Source organism: Eubalaena glacialis, chromosome 3, assembly GCF_028564815.1.
Source record: "Eubalaena glacialis isolate mEubGla1 chromosome 3, mEubGla1.1.hap2.+ XY, whole genome shotgun sequence".
NCBI lineage: Eukaryota > Metazoa > Chordata > Mammalia > Artiodactyla > Balaenidae > Eubalaena > Eubalaena glacialis.
Window position 1 is genome coordinate 180,955,819 of NC_083718.1, and position 24,421 is coordinate 180,980,239.

A 24,421-nucleotide genomic window follows, 5' to 3' on the forward strand; every position below is an offset into this window, starting at 1 on the left:
GCTGCCAACACAAGACTGAATTTTATAGACTGAGTTGGCTAGACACATTAATACACTGGGTTTTAGGAAAACCTGTCAGGGGCAGGGTCTCTTTCTGAGGCGGGTGGAGCCCCTGGGGGAATAAGACCCATTTTCTACCAAGATGGTGGCTTGGGAGAACTCCAGAGACAGTGGACGTAATGAGAAATCATTTGGTTTATTCCCATTTCGCCATGGGGGGCAGATACTTGTCGTTGGTCCTAGCATTGGAATGTCACTTCCTGGGGGTAGGGCTGGGTGGTTTTGATGTCACCTGCCTGAGATCCCTGCTCCTGGGTAACCTAAGGAGGCTCAAAGGATTTCTGAGACAGGCTTCCAGGGGGAAAGATTGACCATGTAAGGAATGTGGATGAAGATTGTGGTTGATCTTAAGGAAGAACTGCTTCCTGACTGTGACAGCTACAAAAGCATGGACCGGGTCACCAACACACAATACGCCCTTCCTTTTTGTCCAGAGCGTGAAGAACCCAATGTCTCCTGCCGTGGATGCTCCCACTGAAACCTTGGCTGAACTTGATGGGCCACACGTGTCTGGGTGTCCGCGGCTACCAAAGACTCTGTTCGTCCCCAATTAATAATAGGTTCCTCAAAACCAGAGATACAAGCCACCTTGGTCATGGTCCAGGACAGGCTTGATATTACTGAGTCTGAAGATGAGAAGCAGGTGAGCATTTGTCACAGAGGTGATGTCCATGCAGGAAAGTGTCCTAGTATCTTGCCAACCCAGCTCCCCAGTAGGGAGGAACTCAGGTTGATTCCCAAAGCAGCAGCCCTTCCCTCTGGGAGCGTCTTGTTGGCTGAGGGCAAGAGGCATGGGTTGAGGAAAGAGGTGGCCTCAGGTGCCCAGGTAGGGCCAAGCAATTTGGTCCGGCCTTCGTGGATTCAGTGCTGTGTCTCCCATCTCAAGTGCCTTTGACCCAGCAACACTTGATACAGGTGATCTAAGTGTAGATTATAATGATGGCGATGGAGAAGATGAATATAATTTTGCTCAACAGGTGAAGGTGGTGAAAAGTTCCAGGGAGGCTGCAGTCAGGGGCTGGAACCATTCCCCAAAGGTCTGAACTTGTAAAGAGAGGGGAGCTTGGGAGAACAACTGGAGTGGCCAAGGAAGGTGACTTTGCCCCCTTCTCCAGAACCTTTGGTGTCTCCCTCTGCCCAGGGGTGGTGGCTCAAAGATTGGCCACATCTCTGCACCCAGCTGTGCTGGATCAGAAGACAGAGGCATCCTGGCTGAGAATGTGTCAACACCGAAAGATGCACCTCTGGGTGGGACAGGGACATGCCCCCCCCACCCCCAAATGCCAAGGAGAATCTGTGGTCTTGTCTGTGGGGCAAGCAGTCCCTGATGATCCAAGAACCCTCCTCCAGAGCTCCAAGGGAAGCTCTCTGCACCCCCAGCAGCTTAAAGGGACTCCCGGACAGATGGAGGCCCCAGTCCTAGAGGGTAGGGCATGCAGGGGATAGGCCTGGGTCTCTGAAGGAGGCTCTGTGAGAAATCGAAGCTCCATGGGCTGTGGACTTGGAGGCATAGAGCCGAAGCCTTTGGCAACAAAGGTTTGCCACCCACAAGCAGAGGGACCCCAGTTACAGAAACCCCTTCTGAGCCTGCTTCTTCACTTATGTGTCCTCAAGACTTGATCCCCTCCCCCTGCCTTCTGATTCAGTGAATGAGAAAACTGGAGGTTCTGTGGGCTCCCCAGGCCCTAAGTGGGGTGGGCAAAGTTGGAACTGGGGCTTCAGTCTAAGAGCCCAAAGCTGCTTCCGGATGCCTGGCTTGGGTCCTGGTACCCTGGGCTGGCTCACTGCCGACAAGCCCCACCCACATGGCCCCCCCACCCCCGGGCTAAGCCTGTCCCTGGTGGTCCCAGTCCCCCTGCCTGGGCTAGATTCCCCCCTCCACCCAGCAGAGGTGCGTGGAGAGGGTCCTGAAGTCCTCAGAATTCCTGGGTGATTCCCTGGGAATGCCCCAGGGCTAGGGTCCCCCCTTCTGGTAAAGTCCCAGTGTTCAGAGGAAGAACGGCTGCGGTTCTGGCCCTGAGCCGGAGACCCACCCAGGAGGGCCGGCTCCCAGCACTCCCAGCCAAGAGCGGCCCTGTGAGCTCCACCTCCTCCTCTGGCCAGTGGACCAACTGGAGTTGGGTCCAAAGGGCTCCAGGACGTCATCCCAGACACCATCCTCCTTGGGTGCTCAAGGTACTCTGTTCAGGGTGAGCTTTGATCTCTGTGCCTGAAATGGCACAGAGGCCACGACAGGATTCGGCTGGGGGAAGACTGCAGGCTGACCAGAGACCCTCCTGGGGGGACAGTGAGGGGGAAGACTCCAAGGGGGTCACTCCAGGTCCCTAATCACAGGCAAATGGTGGACAGGCTGCTCGTCTCCAGAGCGCTGGCCACGAGAAGGGAATGGGCTCCTTTCCTGGCCTCCTGGGACCCCAGGGCGATGAAGGGACGGCGGCTGGGAGGCTCAGGGATCAGTAAGGGTGAGGCTGGGACCTGGGCTGGGGCGAGTCGCCCCAGGGGCCCTAGTAGGCCTGGCCAGTTTCCACGGGCAGGAGGCCCAGCACAGCCGAGTGCTCCCCGAGCTTCATGCGACGCTGTGTGGAGAGGCTCACGTTTTTGGCCAGGTAATCAACAGCAGCTGGAAAAAAAAAGATAAACTCCTAGAAATTGAGGTTCTTTCTGCCTATTATTCAATCTGCCCCACATCCATTCACCCATCCATCCATCCATCCATCCATCCACATATTCATCTATCCATCCATCCATCCATCCATTTATTCATTAATTTATCCATCCATCCTTCTGTCCATCTATCCATCTCTTCTTCCATCCATCCATCCATCCATCCATCCATCCAATCATATATTTATCCATCTATGCATTGTCCATCCATTTATCCATTCATCAGTTTGTCCATCCACTCTTTGTCTATCCATCTGTTCATCCATCCATCCACCCATCCCTCCATCCATTTCTTCATGAAGCTCTTTCTCTCACTTCCTCTCCAATCATTCAGCACATATTTGCTTAACACATTATTTACCCAGCTCTTTCGTGGATTCTGTAGGGAAGTACAGAGGGTATCACGTTGTTTAGTGAACAATTAGTTCCTCTTTCCAACATGTCTCTACCTATCCCTGCTCTGGGGGACATCCAGTGAGTCCCATGGCATCCAGGTAGTAATGAGGGCAAGGTCCTTCTGCCTTTTTTGGACCCTAAGCCCAGCTCATGGATGAGGCAAAGCAAGACCTCGTACTCAAAAATCAAAGGAGATTTTGCCGGGGAGCTGAGGGGTCCACACAGAAGGAGGAGCTAGGAGCCTGTAATGCAGGGAGTTGAGACCTTCAGCCTTGTCATTTCTGGTCACCCAGAGGAGAGGGATGAGAGTCTGAGGGTGTGTACTTGCGTGTGTGTGAACCGTGGAAACAAGAATCTCCGGGATGTAGTAATGGGCACGAACAATACTTGCACATGTACATGTGCACTGATGTGGGTGAGAGTGGTGTGCACCTGCATGTGTAGAAAAACAGTGGGAACACCTGTGCATGTACAGGTAACTGCACAGGTGAGTTCTACCTAAGCCAGGTCCATGTGTCTGGGTGAGTGCGTGTGTGTGTGCAGGTATGTCTACGTGTGTTCTGTCGTGACTGTCCTAATTGTGCCTGCCTGGGGCTGCAGCAGAAATCATCCCTGACCAAATGACTTGACTGGAATGTGACCAAGGCCTCTTGAAAGGCACAGAGATGCCACCTCCCAAACCAGAATCTGTGGCTGTGGTCAATCCAACCCCCTGGACCCCTCGGATCCAGAGGCGAGAGGAAGATGGAGAGGGGACTACAGTAGGAATCACGAGGCCTGGCCCAACACCCTCTCTGTCACTTGCCCACTGAGGGGCCCTGTAACACTCTACATGTCTCCCCAAAGTTGGGGGCTCCTGCCTAGGATGGGTGGGTAGAGCCAGGAGGTGATAGGCACGGCTGGAGGGCAACGGGGGAGGTGAGATGGGCTGTATCAATAATTGAGCTCCAGTAGGACTTCCCTGGCGGTCCAGTGGTTAAGACTCCACGCTTCCACTGCATGGGGCTCAGGTTCAATCCCTGGCTGGGGAACTAAGACCCCGCATGCCACCCGGCATGGCCAAAAAAAAAAAAAAAATTCTAAAAAATAATTGAGCTCCAGGAGGCTGTATTGCCTAGGGGCTCAAATGACCTAGATGCAAACTCCGCTCCTGTCAACTCTCAGTGTGTGATTTGGGGCATACCATCTCACCTTTCCAAGCCTCAGTTTCCTTGGAAGATAGTAATAGCACCTAGGCTGAAGGGTAATTGTGATTAAATGAGAAAATGTATATAAAGTGGTTAGCTAGCACTGTGCCTGGCACATAGTGAGTTGGACAGACGTGGGCTCCTGGGATTGGGGCTTAGTAAGCAGACATGCCCTTTGACGGTGGCAAGAAGGAAAGGAACAGTGAATGGGGCAATTCAGAGGCCCAGTTACCTCCTGCTCATGTGGCTTTGGGCAAATCACTTTGTCTCTGCAGCCCTGTTTCCTTGTCTGTAAAATGGGGAGAACAAATTCCAGCCTCCTCAAGGGCTGTTATGAGAATCAAATGAGATAATGGGCTTTAAGATGCCAGGCACAGAGGGCTCAGGGCATGGCCCCCTAGATTCCTAAAGGATGCGCAAGAGCCCTGGGGTCTTTCTGGAGTGTCTGGACCCTGTGCCCCTCAGCTTCCCAGGCTCTAGAGCCTGAATTGGGCCCCTTGGGTGCTGCCTCTGAGGTCATTCAGCCTCCAGGCTCCCAGCAGGTAGGACAGAGTGGTGGTGGCCTGCCTCGCCCTGCCTTGGATCTGGCCCTTACTCTGGGTGAGGGTGGGAAAATCTCCCATCTCTGGCCTCAGGGGGGCCCGGCAGCTGTGGCCACACCATCTCAGCTACTTGGAGCCAGTTTCATCTGGGCTCCAGGTCCTGCCCACGAGGAGGCCTCACTGTCAGGGTGATGATAGGAAGGGGAGGAGGGGAAGCTAACATTTCCCCAGAGCTGGCTCCCTGCCAGTCCTGTTTTAAGCACTTTATGCACATTGTCTCATTTAAAATTCTCACAACAACTCTGTGAGGCTGGTATTATTATTATCATCCCCATTTTGCATATGACAAAACTGAGGCCCTGCCCTGAAAGACTGCATAACTTGAAAGATCCCAGGGCTCCTAAATTATGGAATCATAATTCAAATGCAGGCAGTCTGATGCCAGCTGCTAATCACCCCCCACCAACCCCACCCAGCAGCCTCCTATAGCATCACCCTTGTTCGTGTACAGCACTTCAGAGTGTATGGAACACTCTATACCCCAAAGCCTGCAGTGGCCCCATTTTCTACTTCAGGAAATGTAAGTGACTTGTCTAAGGGCACAGCTCGTCCTGCAGGTGGGGCAGAAAGGTCTGGCTTTGAATAACAATGATGGATGGGAACCACTAGGTACTAGGCGGACAAAATCGCATCTGATTCTTTCAACAGTCGCACGCTTTAGATACGGTTGTTCCCATTTTACAAACATGGAAACCGAGGCTCAGAAAGATGGCTGGCCCAGAGGCACGCGCACAACACGTGAGCTGGAGGAGCCTGAATTTGTCCTGCTTGTGCCTCTGGCCACTCTGTCTCTCCCTCTTTAGCCTCTCCCTGTCACCAGCCACGGCCCTGCGCGCAGTAGGTGCTTGTTGTCAAGATGAGCAAGGAAACACCAAGCCAAAATTTACCTACGACCCAGCCTACTTCAAGGGCACCCGTCGTCCCGCAGAGCCTGCCTCTCCCTGGGGTCAAGCCGGGGTCCGGCGAGGGGCAGGGCTGTGACATTTCTCATTATGGCCTCTGTCAATGGCCCTTCCTGTCCTTCTGTCTCTCTGCGTCTCCCCTCCTTTGCCTCGCGCCTGAGCCTGGGCTCTAAATGTCTCAAATTAGATTAATCGGGAGTTGGCAGGAGAGGTGGCAGCAATGCCAACCAGTAAACAAATCTCAGCCGTCAGCGTCTCGTCAGCCCGCGGCCCCAGAGGAGGACCCTTCTAGACACAAATTCTTATTAGACTTGTCAGATCTATTAAAATTCTTTTCACACTTCTGCGTTCTATCAGCCCCATCATTAGTACGGCCCTGGCCTCTGGGAACACCAGGGCCATATTAATCTGCCATGTGCCCCGTCCCTGCCCCCCGGCCCCCACCCCCTTTAGGGACGGGGAGAGACGGATGGATGGACGATGGCAGGGAGCAGGCAAGGAAGGTGTGAAGGTGTCCCTGGGAAGACGAGAGGCCCGGGAAGAGGAGGTGGACCCTGCTGCTTAAGAGTTTGGCCCACGTGACTCCAGGCACACCTGAAAGTGAGGCTTTCCGTGGCTAAAGGTGCGGCCGTGTGCACGTCGATACGTACCACCGGGTGATCTCAGGCAGCCAATCTCTCTGGGATCCCATTTCCTCATCTGCCCAATGGGAATAATCCTGCACCCTGCGCAGGGTGGCCGTCAGGATGGAATGCCAGACCCATAGGAGATGCTCAAGAAACCATCATTTCTCCTTTCTTTATACACATACATCTTGTATAGTTCTACCTTGAAGCTATGTAGAGACACACGTTAGTGAATACACACAGAGAAATAAATCTCTGTCCATCATAGGTGCATGTGAAGGTGTGCACATGAATCCACACCCAGGTGGGTCAAGGTGTGCATCATTACTCAGCATCTTATACAGGTTTGTGGTTTGGCCCAAAGAGAACTAGGTTTGAAGTTAGATGACCTGGAGTCCATCATTCACTTTCTGTGTGACCTTGGGGAAAGTTCCTAGTCTCTCTGAGCCATAGCTTTTCCATCTGTAACCTGAGGGCAAATAACCTGGGATTTTTGAGGATTACACGAAATGAGGAACATGCATTTCGTCCAGTGCCCAGTGGGCTAACCTCATGCATGGGACAGATGTGAGAAGATGACAGGTGGCCCTGGGCATACACAGCACGGCTTGGAACATGAGGCTCTCGCACGTGGGCTGTGGGAGCCCAGTCATAGGTGGGTTCGGCCACCCATGAACATGGGGCAGGGTCAGTGGGAACACCGTGTGTCCCTGGGCTGTCCCAGGATGTCAAAGGTGAGGGGGATGGCACCAGGGGAAAACATCAAGACGATGGAGTCTAATCCCTGGGCCCCCATTTCACAGACGGCAAAACTGAGGCTCAGAGAGGCAGGTGACTTGCCCACACCGTGGTGGTGGAGGGGCAGACTCTCCCTCAGGCCCTTCCCAGCCTGCCCCTGGAGCCTCTGTGGGGTGGGTGGAGGGGTATGGGGTCTGAGTTGGGAGGGCAGGAGAAGGTGGCCCAGGAGGCGCTCTGAGCGACCCTGGAGGAGCCAGGGGAGCAAGGGTGGAGCTAGAGGGGGAGTGAGTGGGAGGAGGGGGAGCCGGAGGGAGGAGGGATGAGGGAGGATGGGGGGGTGAGTGGGAGGGTGAGTGGGGACAGGGGAGGAAATCACTGGCCAGCTTTTCCCCAGCAAAGGGGAACAAAACTCCTTTCTCGCCTCCTGGGCCCTTTTCCTTTTGATTCCCCCTCCTTCGCGGCCCCCGTGCTGACTTTGGGGTTAATTTTATTTCCGAGTTGGGCAGGCGCCCCTGGAGTGGGGCACAGGGCTCCGGGTGTGACTAACGCCTGCCCCAGGCCAGGGTTGCCGCCACCGCCGCCGCCGCCGCCGCCGCTGGAGCTGCTCTAAACTCTTTATCAAGAGCATGTGTGTCCCGCTCCGTGCCTGGGAACACGGGCTGGGGCAGGGGGTCAGCCTGGCCCCTCTGGAAACACTCCCGTGCACATGCAGGCACCCTGCTCTCAGATATACACGCACACGTGTGTCCTATGACCCCATGCACACACATTCACACAGACACAGTTATACACACAGACAGCATCATGTGTTCACACCCAGATGCACAACTGGGCACCAGTACACACAGCCACACCTAGGCACACACTCAAGCAGACCCACACCCGTATGTACACTCTGCACACACACATACTCCCCAATACACACACTTACACACTCCAGCGTATGTACATGCTGCCACACATATTCGTACACTTACACACCGACACACATGCACACATATTTGTCATACATTCCACATAGCGACACAGGTCAAACACAGGCACCTACCTAGACACTGAGCCACACGTACACACCTGAACACACACTTCAACACACGTGCATATGTGTTGTAGCCACATATACTCACATGACCAAATGTGTGCAGGAGTGTTCACATACAAACCCACATGCAACCACGTGCACACGATATGCTCATTTATACTCCCACACGTGTGTCATACACACATACACCCACATGTGATGCTCACACATTCACATATATACATATAAACACACCTACACGCAAGATGTGTGCACTTACACATGCATGCCGAAACCCCCCCCCCCCACACACACACAGACTGTAAGGTATCCATGACGCATGTATTCGCACTCGCCCAGATACACGTATGCGAACACGCACATATACAGGGAAGGGGCTGCGAACACGGCTGGGAGGCGGAGGCCGGCACAGCTGGCCCTCATTTAGCCGTGGAGGCCAAGGCTGCGTGAGGAGGGGTGGGCGGGTGTGGGCTTAGGAAGCAGAGGTTAGTGGCGCCGGGTCAGGGCTACAGTGAGGGCAGAGAAGCCCAGAGAAGCCCTGGGGCTGGAAGGTCACACCCTCTTGTCACATGCCCTTCTGACTGGTTTGACACCAGCAGGTGACACCTTTGCCGGGGTCGGGGCAGGAGGAGCAGCCTGTGACCTCGGCTCCCCGGGCTGTCTTGACCAGCCCTGCTGCTGCCCCGTCCGTCCGTCCATCCCCGTCCAGCTGGAGGCTGTGGCCCAGCCTGCCTTTTGCAGCCTTTGGTCTGAGGGTCTGCCGTCTCTGCCCCCAGGCCAGGTGCCAAGGGTGTGGCAGCTGGGATGGGCACCTGAGACCGGCTCACGGTTTGGGGAAACCAAGGCTGAGGATGGGGGCGGGGAGAGAACTCAAGATACTGCTTTGCCCTATAGCGGGGGTGGGGCGGGGAGAAAGGGGCAGGATCTCTCACGCAGCGTTGTCTGACACGGCCGCCACCAGCACACGTGGCTCTCCGAGCACTCAAAATGTGCCTGGGGCAACCGGGGAACTGAATGTTACCTTTTGATTTCATTTTATCCAACTTAAATTTAAAAACTGAAATTCCCTTTAATTTAGTGGTTGGCAAACTTTTCAGTATATTTGAAACAACTTGGGTGTGTAAATCTACTTCCTCAGTTGTAAATTTGATGCAACTTAAATGCAGATCAAGTATTTCCAATGAAAACAGCATCTGAATGAAAATAGGCTGGATTTCAAAGACAGTGTATGAAAAAAGAATGTAAAAAAAACCTTATTACTAATTTTGTACGGATTACACATCGAAATGATCATCTCTTGGATATACTGGGTTACATAAAAAATGTTAGTAAAAATCATTCCACTTGTAAAATGTGGCTACTAGGGAATTTTAATGACACTGGTGGCTCGCATTATGTTCCTATGGGGCAGCGCGGCTCTAAGACAGTAGCAGTGTCTCAGCATCATCTTAGGACAGCGGTTCCGCCTTCTTGGAGCTCAATTTCCTCACCTGTGAAATGGGCACCAGCACCCCAGCACCACCTTGCTGTTCTCTACAAATAAGCGGGAGGTCCTTGGAGGCGGGCAGGGCAGGGAGAGGGAGGGGGACGCCCGGGGCGCCAGGCACTCACTCTGGCCATACTGGCCGTACTGGTAGCCAGCCACGGGGTCCACGCTGTAGCCGGTGGTGCTGTAGGTGGGCGGGCAGTAGGACTGGGAGGTGGGCAGGCTGTCTCCCGGCTTGATGGAGTCAGCCCGCTGGCTGCAGCTGGCCGAGATGGAGGTGGCAGAGTCCAGGCCGCCGTGCAGCGGAGAGATGGAGAAGTCGGCCTGGGGCTGCGGCGGCACCGCACTGGGGTTGCTCAGAATGCTCATCACCTGCGGGGGAGAGACCGTCAGTGCTGGCGCCACGGCAGGCATGGGGGGCTCGGAGGAAGGACCTGGCAGACGCAAGTGTGAGCAGGGGAGATGCCAGGCTGGCTTGGACTGGCCTTTGCTGGAGTTGCTCCCTTGAGGTCTCTGCAGCCTTGAGATCCTCCATTTACCTGGCTGGCTTGCCTTTGTGGGTAAGATGGTTAGCGGTTTCTCTGGTCAAGTCCTGGCCCATGGAGCCTCCCTCCACTGAGAGCTTTTGGGGGCAGGGCAGGCATAGTTCCCCTCTCTATTCCTGGGCCTGGCACTGAGGGGCACCTTATTTCTGTCTGCTGAATGAATGAATGCATACATGCATGAACGAATGACTGACTGACTGACTGAATGAATGAACCAGCTAATTAGGTCTCTTCCATCAGACTGGGATGCCCCCATCTTCCAACACGAAGGTTAAAGACTCTGGATCCGTCCAGCTTTACCCCCCCATCCTGCGCTAGGCCTACCATGCTCTTGACTTTGAGCTTCTGCCCCTACATGGCCAATGCTTTCCAATAGCATTGATTGTGGCAGCTCCCAGATGTCTGTGACCATCACCCCCTTCCTGCTTGGCCTGGTTTAGCAAACAGGAACTCACCATCAGTGCTGGCAACCCCAGCTGACAGGGTGAGGCTTGTCTCTAGAAACTCAGCTTAAAAACCTGGTGTTGGTTCATTGGTGTGTTCACTTATTCATTCAACAAACATGCATTGATGATGACTATGGCTCTAGGCCTCAGGCCGGGCCCTGGGACTTCAGAGGACGAAGAGCCATGGTCCCTGACCTTGACCGGAGGAGTCTCTGGGTCTGGTGGGGGTGGCAACTAGCAACAGATCATCAGGATATGGAGTGATGAGGGGCATGGTAGAGGCAGCAGAGGGGGCTGTGGGAGCCCAGAGGAGGGCACCCAGGCATCCCGGTGGCCCAGCTACCGGAGAGAGAGTGGGAAAGGCGGTGCAGGCAGCAGGTGCAGGCGGGGTGAGGTGCAGGTGGGGTGTCCTGGTCAATCCAGGAGAGATGAGGGGGAGGGGGATAGAGAGGCAGCCCTTGTGGACCTGACCTGCAGGGCCCGGGACCCTGATGACCTCCTGGTAATGCCACCCTTTATGGGGAGGGAGGCCCCAGGACCAGGGGTGGTCAGTCTTGCTGATAATCTGCTTAGCACGGAGCTGAAGGGCCATGCTGCAATCCATGCTGGGCACACGGTGTGCTCTCTGATGTCCCCACCCCGCCCCCCGGGGAGAAAGCAGGCTTCGGGCATTGGAGCAATGATCTTTTTGCCAACTAGACACCTTGTGAACATTTTCACCTTCCCATTTTTGACCCATCCCTGCCACAGGCATGAGGCATGGGCGGGGTAGAGGGCGTGGATCTGGACTCCTCAGGCCAGGGGCAGACACTGAGCTCCTCCACTTACTGGCTGTGCAGCTGCCAGGGGTGACCTGTAACCCCTGTGACCGCCCCCATCCTTAGAGTGTGGCTGGGAGGTTGAGACGGGCTCTGTGTGCGGAAAGTGCTCAGGTATCAGCAGCCCCAGATCCTCTAATCCTCCTCTTCCCCTTCTCCTTACCTTTCCCTCCTCTTAGCAACAGACTCTCCCGGTGCACAGCCCTGCAGAGAAGTGTGGGGAGGAGCCATGGGGCCCATTTCTCGGATGGAGAAACTGAGGCCCGCGAAGGGCTGTGGCTTCCCCAGATCTCACAGCAGGTCTGCCAGGGAGCAGTCCAGGCCTGACCCCACTCCCCTGATAATGGCAAGTCTGACTCTCAAAGATGGGTTTTAACCACGGTAGAGGTTCTCACTCCAGATGTTTGTTCCCTGGCAGCTGTTGGTGGGGGTGTGCGGTGGGGTCCCTCACCCCTGGGGGGCCTGCTTCCTCCGGAATGCCATGAACACAGTCTCCCCCTGACTCTTCCCACAATGTACCCAGAACGCTCCCCTCATCCCTGGGGGTCACCCCTCCTCTGTCCTTTCTTTCTCCACCCTCTCCCAGAACCAACGTCAAGGGCACCAGGCCCGCTGGGGCTGGACTTTGTCTCCACCGCAGCTGGTGGGGTTTAGGTGGGACTTCACGGGGTGTCAACCCAGTGAGATGGCAAAGACACACGGGGATGGGTCTGGGAGAGGAGACACCTGGTTTAGGGAGCTGAGTTCTCCCAAACTCACTCTTTGTTGAACACACTTCCGAGGCCTCTCTCATGGCAGGGTCCCCCCAGGGGTGCTGGGGTGCTGGCGAGAGGGACCCGGTGAAGGGGGTGGTGTGTGAGGACGTCTGACACCGCTGAGCTGGGTTTGTTGCTCTCTGACTGTTGAGATGGGGTCCTGGGTCTGAGGAATTTGCTGGTGTGTGTGTTTGGTGGGCCTGGCGGGGGTGGGTGCGGTACTCAGGAATTTCACACTGCCCTGGGGTTAGGAGACCCGATTCTCTTCCAGGTTGCCTGTCAGGTTCCCAATCTAGACCTCACCTTCCATCTAAATTAAGAAAATCACCATCATCTCATTCCCTACCCCATATAAACACTAACCCTGCTCTTCCCTTCAAGGAGGCCTGGGCCCCAGGAATAAACTTAGAGGCTCAGGGAAAACACACAGGCCCCCATTTCTCTTCCTTCAAAACGACAATTGTGGGGCTGGGGAGACTCTTGCGAGGGTTTGTCAGCTCTGGTGAGACCCCAGTTTAATCCTTCTCTCCTGCACAGCACCCAGATGCCACCCCCCAGAAAGGATGGGATGGAGGGGACAAAGCGGGAGTGGTTAGGGAGAGGAGATGGGTGCTTTGGGGGATGGGCTGGGAGCTGTGCATAGACCCAGTACTCATCCTGCAAAGCAGAGCCCTACAGACAACCGCCACCAAATCTGACGACATGGCTTGAACTATCCGTGGCTCCTCATACCTCCCAGATAAACAGGGCAAAGGCTTCTTGTGACTGGACCTCTACCTGCCTGTCCCAACTCCTCCCACCCATTCCTACCTTGCACTTTATGGCCCAGCTATCCCAAACCATATAGTGTTTCCAGAAGACATCCTTCATTCATTCACTTATTCATTGATCAAACGTTTCACAGACTGCTGCTATGTGCCAGGCTAGAGATAGGGCCGGACTGTGAGCTCTTTGAGGGCAGGATGGAACTGTGTTTCATCCATCATTGCAGCCTCAGTGCCTACATTGTACCTGCTACATCCTATAAGCTCAGAAAATCCTATTGAATTCATGCATATTCACTTAGCAAATATTTATTGAGCACCTAATATGTGCCAGACACTAAGCCAGGCACTGAGATACAGGAATAAACAGTAGCAGCTCCACGACCTCCTGGAGCTGCCAGTCGAGTGAAGGAGGCTGACAACAAATAAATGAACAAATAATATAATTTATGATACTGATAAACGCTATGGGAGAAAAACAGAGTATGTGGAGTAGTCAGGCAAGACCTCCCCAGAGAGGTGAGATTCAGCAGGACCAAGAAGAACCAGCCAAGGGAAGACAGAGCAGAGAGCTTTCCAGGCAGAAGAGTCAGCGAGTGCAAAGGCCCTGAGGTTGGAACACGCCTAGCAGGTTTGAGACATAGCAAGAAGGTCAACGATAAGACTGAAGATCCTCGGAGCTGCAAGACTTCCTGGAATGCTTTGTCAGAAGGAGCTCGTGTGGTGCCCAGTGGCTCGGGGGGCTTGGACCCTGGGTCATTAACAGACAGCTCAGAATCAGCTCAGGCCCAGGGAGCTCTCCCTGTAATGGGATTTGTTCAATGGGATTTGCCCTGGAACATCAAATCAAATCCACATCTGGGATAGGTGTGAAAGGGGGATGTGCAGCATCTGCCTGCTCTCTTCCAGAGTGCCTGGAGGCCTGGGGATCAAAGGGCTTCCCTTGCATCCAACCCCTGTCTCAAGGCGTGACCACTTCCAAGCCGATGGGATTGGACCCACCTAAAGAGAGGTGGGAGAGGGGAGCATTGAATGACTTCTCCAGCAAATGGGCTATTACCCCCGTTCTGCAGATGGGGAAATTGAAGCACAGGAACGTGAAAAGGAGTGCCTGAGATCACATCACCAGTAAGTGGCAGAGCTGGGATTTGAACCCGTGTCTCCCTGACCCCTAGTTGTGTTCCTTCCCCACAGCAAGCTGTGTTGGAGAGCACGAGAGAGAGAGGCCCTCGGCCACCCCACTGCACAGAGCCCCACAGGCCTACGTGGCCCTCGCCGGCCTGTGGCTGGCCCATGGGCCCCCAGGAGTCCCTCTTTGCCCGCGGAAGCAGGAAGCGTTTGCCCAGAGTTAGGGGCCCAGCCGAGGTCTGGGGCCTGCAAACTTTTGAACTTGAGGAAGTCCTGGTCTGATGCGGTAATCCACCCCCCTCCAGTATGCTAAGGCCTCTCCCCCGGTGGGTTTTACTTTTTTCCCGGTGACCTTGCTTTCACTAATGTATTACTTCTTGGTACGTTACCGTTACTAACTCAAAATCAATACCGACCTCCACATCTGTAAGGTTTTATCTGAAGGCAAATCCCTGGGCTGTCTGTCAGGCTGAGTGACAGCCATCCCTTCCTCTCCCCCTCTACCCGCCATGCCCCCCCACCCCAAGCCCCTTCCTTTCCCTCTGCTCTAAATCAGTCCCAGCCTCCACCAGACTAAATCAATAAGGGGCCGGCCTCACCCCGCCACCTTCTGCCGCCGGGGAGAGGCTTCTAGGTTTTGGGGGGTGGGGGCCGCAGGAGCCAAGCACCAGCCCCCCTTCCACATCCTCTGCTCACCGCCTCCTCCCCCGGGAAGTGCTGGCGCTCCCCTACTTTAAAACAAGGGGATGGGAAAAATGTAATTAATTCCCTCCGTTCCTGAGCTGGCCCCGAGGGCCTGGGACAGAGGAGGCTGAGCTGTGAGATCTGCACCCTCTGTGATAACCGAACGTGGCTTTGGGAGCGAGGCTGCAATAGAAGGGGTGATCACCATCATCGGGGCTCCATGGCCAGGTTCGGGGTGGGTGAGTGGGCCCATGGCAGGATGCAGAGGGGGGAGGGAGGGGCAGGGGCCGAGACTGGTGAGGTCAGGACGGTGGACCTGGAGATGAGACTGGGGTTAGAATGAGGCCAAGGACCACGGGACCAGCGACCAGGCAGCAGGTGGGGAGCCCCGCCTCTGCAATGCCAGAAGGGGACCCTGAGGCCTCAGAGGGACAGCGGTTTCACCGAAGGCACTCGGCCAGTGAGTGCTCTGAGGGGCTTCCCTGCAGCATTGGGGGCCAGGATTATCTGCATGAGCATCCATGCTCTGCCGCTAACTAGCTGTGACCCTGGGCAATTTCTTTAACCTTCTGGACCTCAGTTTTCTCATCTGTATAATGGGAATGATAGTAATTGTAGCTACCTATAGGGTTATTGGAAGGATTAAATGAGTAAATGCACATAGGATGCTTACGCAGTGCCGGGCATGTTATTTGTTCTCGGTAAATGTAAGCTCTCCCCCTCCTCTTCCTCTCTCCCGACCTTCCACCTGGATTAGATGGGACATAGCTTGAGACAAGGCAGACCCAGGGACCTCCTCCCTGTCAGGGACCTCCTCCCTGTCAGGGACCTCCTCCCTGTCAGGGACCCTGTCTTTTCTATCTCTTCTCCCCCATGGGGCCTGGCACACAGTGGGCGCTTTCTGAATGGCGCATCACTCTGCCTGCGCTCTGGAAAGGGAGCAAGGCGTGTGTCATATGGACAGGTCATACCCCTCTGGGGGATGGTCTGGGGAGGCCCAGGTCATGGCTTGCCTTGGTCCCCAAGGGTCCCTGAATGTGCTCATTTGTAGAGAGTGGCGAATCTATGAAGTCTCCTGCTGAGAACTAGCGAGGCCCAGAATTCACACACCTGCACAACACACACACCGCACAGAGCAGCCCACACTGCACCTCCACAGGGACACACACCTGCATCCCAGAAGGTGAGACCACTCAAAACACCTCTTCTCCAGATCACCACATGGCTTTTCATCAAAACTCCAATAAACTGTCATGATAAACTTCACGTACGCCCACCTACCCTTCTTAAACTCATCAATGCACTTTTGTGCACACACCTGCACGTAAGCACATCTAAATACACACATGAAAGCTGGGAGGCACCTCGGAGATTGGCACATCTTCAGAGATGGGGAAACCGAGGCTCAAAGAGGGGCAATGGTTTGCACTCGGGCAGAGTGTCCCCCAAACTAGCGGCAGTGTAGCCGGTCCTGGGGCTCACGATGGCTACTCCTCCTGCCGGCAGGCTCCAGTTTGGCCCCAAAATGACCGGCTGGCTTGGCACACTAAGCGCTTTGATCTCCAAGCCTCAGGTCTGATTGCAGCCCTGCCAGGTCCACCCGCTTACTAACTCATCCCCCTGACTTCCACACGAGCTGAGAGGGGCATGTTTGGGGCGCAGCCTGTTCCCATTGTCAGGGAGGGAAGGTAAGGGCACAGCTTGCCAGGAATGGAACACAATTTCCGTCTGCATTACATGAAATATATCTCTTTGGACCACAGACTGTCCCAGGCTGAGGATGAGCCGGGGAAGCCCAGCTCATGACTTGCCCTGGTCTCTCAGGGTCTGGGGTCTGAAGTCCATCTCTGTGTCCAGATAAACCCCGTAAGGGCAGGCTAAGAGCTGGGGAGAAGGCACAGGGCGGCTCCCCTGGGGTTTGTCTGCTCGGAGACTGCTTCTCCATGTTGGCTGCCCAGTGCAATCACCTGAAGAGTCTTTTAAAATGTTGATGCCAGGACCCCACCCCTTAGAGCTGCTGATTAGTTGGTCTGAGGGTCTGGTAATCGAGATTCTTAAAAGCTCATTCCTCCAATGATTCTAGTATGCTGCCAACTTTGAGAACCACTGCTCTCAGATCATCACTATTGTTGCTACACACACAATATGACTACACCTCCACACCCATGTGGGTGAAATCACAGGCATGCACACAGAATACACACAGACACTCATACCGGGATAAGCACAGCATTATACAGACAAGCCAACATGGACACACGAAGAATGAGACACGTGAACAACTGCCCGCCCCTACGCCGCCCACACACTTCACAGATGCACACGGGCAAGCAGACCTACACACACCGCACACCGCAGACACACATCACACAAACGCACACCTGCCCGTCCTGCCGCCTGTCCCCAGCTCCATGCTGGGATTAGTGCAAGCGAGAAATCACCCACCCAGAGAGACACCCACCACCGCTGCTCCCCCTCTCTCACGCTCAATTCTCCGCTAAGAGGATCTGGGCCCCCTCCCCTCTCCCTGCCTCCTGTGGACAGCGGTAATGGGCTTCGGGTGCTGACTCTGAGCATCCAAACAAGATTTCCCGCAGGTCTCCCTGTCGCCGCCCCCCACTTCGCCTTCCATCTTTCTGCTTGTGGCCCTCGCCTGCCACACCTTCCACCAGCCACATCTCACACAGCAGCCCCCTGCCAACCAGGAGAGCTGGTGCCCAAGCAAGCATCCCTCCCCTGCCCGACCCCAACCCCAGCCCCCTGACTCCTGTATCCCCTCATGCTTGTCCCCACCCAGTCTTCCATGAAGGCCATTCTCTTGCATGAGCACAGCACCTTACAGTTTCCAAAGCCATCTCCCTTTAAGCCTCAGAACCATTCTATGAAGCGCTGTTACCCCATTTCTCAGATGAGGAAACTGAGGCTTAGGAGGGGCTCACCCAGAATCACCTAGGGGATGAGTGGCAGCACTGGGGCAAGAACCCTTGACCCCTGACTTTTAGTCCAGTACTCTTGCCCTGCACTGGCTGTGGTCTTCACTTACCATATGTGGCTCTGGGTCATTCTTAACTCTCTGTGTTGTGTGTGTGTGTGTGTGTGTGTGTGTGTATTATATGGGAGCATATGGGGGATATTGCATATGTGAGACTAGTGTGGGTGTGCATGCATGCAGGTGCACTTGAAAGTATTGTGTATATGTTTAGTTGAATTTTGTATGTGTGTTTGTGAGTCTGTGTGTGCATGTATGTGAATATGGTGTGTGCATGTGTGTCACGTACGTGCCCGCATGTACACATGAGAGTACGTGTGCAGGTGTGAGTTCTGTATGTGTGCTCCTGAGTTCGTGTGAGAGTATTGTGTGTGCATGTGTGTGAGTATCGTTTGTGATTCTCATGTGTGAGTGTTGCTAATGGGTACAGCACGTATGTCTGGGCACATGTCCAGTCTGCCCCTCTAGTTGATCTCACCAAGGGCACACACTGGGGCTTGGGGACCTCAGAAGCTCAGAGGGCACTCGGGAAACAGCTGGCCACTGACTGTCATCTCTGGCCCAGAGGGCCCTCCCCACCGCCAGAGTCCACCAGCTTCTCTCCTCCCTCCATGTGGGAGTTCCACAGACCAGACCCAAAAAGATTCAGGAGTCAGGCTCTGTTTGATTGGAGAGGAAAGCAGGGAGAATAATTTTTGCAGAGGAAGGATTCAGCCAAGACTGTGGTAAGAACCTCCTGGTGTGTGAAGGGAGGCACTCTGAGAGACGAAGCCAAAAAAGGGCATCACTGAGAGAAAACTTTCAGCCCTGCCGTGGTCCCCCTTTCTGCCCTGGGCACAGACTGACCTTGACCCTGGATTTGACCAAGAGCTGCTAGAGGCACATTTGCTGTCCTATTTATTCCCTGTGCCCATCACACAGTAGATGTCTAACAAATATTTATTGAGTGAGTGAATCCATGAATGAATGAATTTACTTATCTTTTATCCCCAGCACGGGGCCTGGCACAGAGTTGGGTGGATGAAAATAAATGGAAGGTCCCTCCTCTCCCTTCAACTCAGTGGGTTTCAGAGCCCCCTCCTCACCCCAGGGGTCCTTGACGGTTTAGCTAAAGGCTGTTTCGAAAATGGGGGGGATGCACAGAATGACTTCCCACTCATTGTCCAAGAAGCTAAGACTCTCTCTCTCTCTCTCACACGCACACACACAAATTTCCAGTGTTTGGTCTACAAGATGTCAACCTCCAAATATCTGGAAACATCTAGAAGCATCTAGAAACACTGGTGGGGGGGGGCTGACTTTGGCTTCCCCCTCCCTAGGCGGATCTTGGGTTGGCCCAAGTCTGAAGGGGTCTGTGCCAGGACGGGTCCAAGGGCTCCTGGTCCCTGGCGGGTGCTGGAGCTGATGGGGTGCGGTGGGATTCAGAGACCATTTCTGATGGCCTGATAATGGCGGATGGGGATTAGCGCAACTCCGCTCTCAGAGCGGCGGTGGGGTTGGAGAAGGAAGGGGCCGATCGCCGGGAAAGATATGACTATTTAAAGATAATGATTGCATAAATTTAATTAGCACACTTTCACGCGGCAAATGGCCGTTTTGTAATTAATGTATCTGGCCTTACTAAGCATGAAAGATCCCATCTCCTCCCCCTCCCCTCCAGCTCCCCCTCCTCTGCGGCCCTAATGAAAGACAGAGAGCAAGTGACAGAAACAGTTTGTCAGCGGCTCCAGGTGTCAGGGGCCTAATTGGCTGAGCTGAAGGGAAGAGGGGGAGCCGGGAGGGCTGAGAGGGGGAGGGAGGGGGGCCTCCTTGACTTTGGCCGGGCCCAGGTTGGGAGAGGAGGAGGGGGACACGGTGGCCTGGGCTCTCGGGCCCCCTGGCGTGGTGGGAGTGCTCCCCCTCGGTAATTACCAGAGACGAGGACGCAGATTGGCCATGGCAGGGAGTGAGTGGTGGCAGGGAGGCCTCGTTAGTACCTGGGCAGACAAGCTGGCACGTATCACAACGCGTTAGGGACTCACGGCCATGATGGCTCAGGCCCTGCTTGGTCCTCTCCAAGGAGCAAAGTCCCTTAAGTGGAAAGAACGAGTGAAAAAAGGAACAAACCTCAGTGTCCTCTTGTATAAAACAGCCCCTGGTTATCAAGAGGCTCACAAGGAAACCTGATCATAGCCTTCCATAATTAAGCACCTACTACGTGCCACGCACCTACTACGGGCGGGCAGCACTGCCATTCACTCCTTACCACAGCTGTCAGAACAATGTGGATTTTCATCTTTCTAGAACTGGAATGCATTTCACCATCCATAGCACCTTGCTACGGCTGTGGTAGCAATGACACCAGCTGTGTGCAAAGGTTTTGTTGAGGTCTTCTGAGAAGATCAAGAAAGGACCACCATCAAATCATCTTAGGTTCAATGAAATACGAGTATTGGCTGTTCCACGTTACAGATCAGGAAACTGAGGCTCAGGGGAGCTAAAAAACCTCACCCAAGTCTGTACAATCAGGAAGTGGTGGACTGGGGCTTGAACTCGGAAGGTGTAACTCCAAAGTTGATTCTCTTTCCAGCATCTATCTCCGGGACCCACTGCAGGGCCAGCTCGGCACCTTTCCTACGCGCATGGTACCACCCCCTGCAGGCTGCCTAAGGTGCTTGCCGGGCCCCACAGGGAAGTCTCTTTGTTAGGTGGGTATAGCAGTCAATTGCAATAACGTCCCCCGAAGTTAGAGCTGCCTGGTTTTCTTGTAGGGTGAGCAGGTAACGGGGTCGAGAGGGTTCCAGCCGCCATGCCTGACCCTTATGCCGTGGCTGCCTTGGTGGCTGCGTCCTCTCCCACCTCTCTGACAATGACCCTCCACCGGCTTCACCAGCTGCCCTCTGCCAGCCTCAGCCGCCAGCCCCTGCCCAGTTTTCTTGGAGGAAGGCAGGGCAGGGAGGCCTTGAGCCAGCCTCGGCCGGGTGGAGCAGGGCGCAGCCAGTCCTTTCCCGGACCAAATTCAATTTCGAAGTTTAATGAGTTTGCGGAGGAGCCGGGTGAGCTCACTGACGCCACTCCTTGCCGGCTGGGTGGTTCCGGCCCGGCCACCGAGCGAGCAGCGGCCCGGGCTGGGAGAGCCCTGGGCTCCATCGAGAGTGGCGGGGGCACTCAGTGAGTGAAAAATGTCAGAGCAAATTGCTCTTGACAGCGTTAATATCTGCACCTCATAGCAATAATTACATGTAAATAAATAGCAAAATCACACTCAGCTGGAAGCAGCTTGGCGAGGACAGACGCTGCTAAGGACCAGCTGGGGACCCGGGATGCTCTGCTCCATCCTTTTCTTTCCTTCTTAGAGTCTCTGCTCCCCCCCTCACCCTCAACCAGATTCTTGCTGCAGCACAGAGCAGGGACCTCAAGATCCCGGCCACCCATAGTAGAAATGGAGGGGGAAAAGAAAACATGTGGGTCCCCCCGTGTTCTCATCCAGCCTAAAGGAACAGCTGGACCAAGCATCCTCCCAGCCGCTTTCTCTCCTCTCCCCCTGAGCATATTATTCCGTCTCCGGGTCTCTATAGAGAGAGGCCTCTGAAATCCACATCTCTGCCCTGAGCTCTCTCCTGGGCAGCCCCCTGGCCTTGACCTCCATACATCTACCCTGATCCAATCCTCCTCCTGTACTCCCTGTATCTGTCTACGATTACATCAACCTCTTGGTCACCCAAACTCCACACATCCAGTCATCTTTCCCTCTCCCTCAGTCTCAACATCCATGACGTTGCATGGCATCATGTACCATGCCAAGTCACAAGAGAACATGGCACAACTTCCTGGAGTGTCGACTTGCCCTGATGCTAATTAATTTTATTGTGATGGTCAACAAATATAGCTCCACAGTGGCAAAGCATGCAAAATGAGCCTGCATTTTAAAGCTAATACATAAAAATCGGTTACAACCCACCCCCAGGGCCTTGAGGGAACACACTTCGGACTTTGGAGAGAACTTTGAGAAGCCCAGTGTGCAACCAGAGTTGCCTCTTGCTGCCATGTTCGGAGGCTTCTGGGTTTGGTTTTGTTCTTTTGTCTGTAAAAGCAAGGACCACGTCTCATCCACGTCTGGGTTCACAATACTTAGCAAAAAGCCTTCGGAGGTATTTGAGGGAGGAAAGAAAAGAAACAAAAGGGAAGCAAAAGGCTAGGAGGAAGGGGAGGAGGGAAGACAAAGGCATCAGAAGGTAGGAGATAGGGAGGAAGCTGCCGCCCAGGGAGCTGACACTCTCCAAATGAGCCCAGGGATGACAGGTAGCTGGATTGAACTCAGGGTTCCACTCTCTCCTCCCCAGGGGGACCCTGTTCTCCGGGGACCCAGCCTCCCTCCCACTTCCTGCTTGCCTTGTAGGGAGTTCCCAAGAGTTAGGGTTCCCCTGCCCGGGGAGAAGGATCTCAGAGGGCCGGCCCTCCAGCTACTTCACCGCCCTGCCTGCCTCGCCTGCACAGGGAAGGCAACGCAGGCTCCATTCTTTGCGAAACAAATATCTTCTCCGGAGCAGCCCCTGCATCCCACACCATCTTGTTTAGCTCACCGACTAATCCACTTATCGAGGATAAAGCGCCTGTGAATCCCCATTTGATAAAGGCAGCCACAAAATTAGCAGAAACGTGCCCACGGCTCCGATGTACCAAACAACAAGAGTCTGGGGACGGTCACGGAGAGATGCTGTCTCTTCGCAGGCCCCAGGCTGGGAGAGATGCGGGAGGAGACAGCAGCTTTCTGCTGGTGCTACGGGCTGGGAAGGCGATGCCCTGGGTTATTTGAGAAGGGGGTTGGGCAAGGTGGGGTAGGAACCAGAATGGAGTGCCCACCCCATCCTCTACCGCATGCACCCCAATGCAGCCGGTTTCCCAACTCCCAATACAATCCAACTCCATGACCCTGTGCTGACTGCACTTCCAAAGGTAACCAACCATCTGTAATCCCAGCTAACAGGCTTCAGTGCTTACTCCATGCCAAGCAGGGTCCTAAGCATTTCCCGTGTTAACCTATTTTCTCTCCTCACAACAACCCTGTGAAACAGGTACTGCTGTCATCCACATTTTATAGATGAGGACACTGAGGCCCAGAGAGGTCAAGTCATTTGCTCAAGATCACACAGCTGGTAACCACCCATCCCAACTGGAGAGTTATTATCTAAAGCTCTCCCATTCGACCATGACCAATTTGAACTCAACCTGCATCTCCAACCGTGGTCCCCAACTCTGACAGAAGTCCCCAAAACCACCTGGCAGTACCCCCAACGATCCACGGTCCCCTCCCCTGCCACTTTGTATAAGAGCCTTCAAATGGCTGAAGCCTGTTTGCCCCCTACATGGTTTGATGACTGTCTAATTCACCTCCCGGGGTCACTGTCAGAGCCAAAGTTGTTCTTCTATACCCTATGTCCACCTTTAGTGCTTCTGTTATCAGGGCTGTAGGGTCCTCCCAGCAGGCTCCCAGAGGTCTCTCTGCTTTGCCCCGAGGGGTTCCGGGCCCTTTGCTGACACAGCCTCCTAACCATGGCTGCAGGATTATGCATATCACACAGATGAGAAAACGGGGACTTGGATGAAAACTCAGCTCATCTGAGTTTAACTGGCTCCTCTGAGGGTGGCTTTGAGGAAGGGTCAAGGAAGAGGGAAAACCAGGAGGGGATTCTGGAAGGTTCGGTCCCTATGCTGCCCACACACCCACCAGCTCTGGCTTGGGGAAGAGGGGCAGGTCCCAGGCCTTGGGGGCGGGGACATTAATCACAGGGGAGCCCCTGTCAGGGTGGCATCTGGAACTAAAGGGAAACACTCATCAAAAGGCCAAGACTTTTCACCCTGGGCTCTGGGGGCTTGGAGACCAACCACTGCCACACCAGGAGGCCAGGGCTGGGAGCAGGGCATCTGGGGTTCAGGTCTGGACTTGAGAAAAGGTCCCTGCCATGGACACCGGGACCATAGGGGAGAGGAGGAACATGGAGAGTGGCTGGGCTCTGGCAGGTTCCCATGTCCCACTGATCCTTGGCAGGATCCCAGGGTAAAGTTCCTTCCCTCCCCAAGGCCGCACAGCTAGGAGGTGGTGGGGCTGGCATTCGAACTTGAGTCTGACTGCAGAGCTGGGTATGTGTCTCCCTCAAGCCCTCTGCACCTCCCCTCCTCCAGCTTTGGGGTCCTCCCTCCCGTCTCGGCTCCCCGTCCCCGTCCCATTTCTGTGAGTTCATCTCCTTCCAACTGTGTCTCTGACTCTCCATCACTGCCGCCACCCCGGCCTCTCCCTGTTTCTGCCTTTTCCTTCCTGTCCCAGCCCCTGTCTGCACACGCTCTCTGGGTTGCTCTGTCTCCTTTTCTTTCTCTCTGTCTTTCTTCCCATTTCTGTCTCTTGGTCTCTGGGTGTCTCTCTGTTTCTCTCTGTCTCTTCTCTCGTCCTGCCTCTCTCCCTCTGCCTCCGGCGCTCCTCCATCCCTCCCTTTCCCTGACCATTCTGCACATCTGTCTGGACTGACCTCCCTTCTCTCCACCAGCATCGCACACCCTGATTCTCTCTATGCGTCTGTGGGTCTGTCTGTCCACTTTCATGCCCCTCTGCCCT

At 54.7% G+C, this 24,421-nt stretch overlaps 1 protein-coding gene across 2 annotated transcripts in view; it reads right to left on the reverse strand.

Annotated features, from left to right (window-relative positions):
* Positions 1-2,564: 2,564 nt before the first annotated feature.
* PAX7 (paired box 7) overlaps positions 2,565-24,421 on the reverse strand; it is a 99,354-nt gene continuing 77,497 nt past the window's right edge. For both annotated transcript variants that reach the window (XM_061187056.1, XM_061187055.1), the window contains exons 8-9: positions 9,829-10,075; positions 2,565-2,680 (exon numbers count right to left, since the gene is read on the reverse strand). In XM_061187056.1, coding sequence (XP_061043039.1) covers positions 2,565-2,680; positions 9,829-10,075 — 363 coding nt within the window. The remainder of the gene's footprint in view (positions 2,681-9,828; positions 10,076-24,421) is intronic.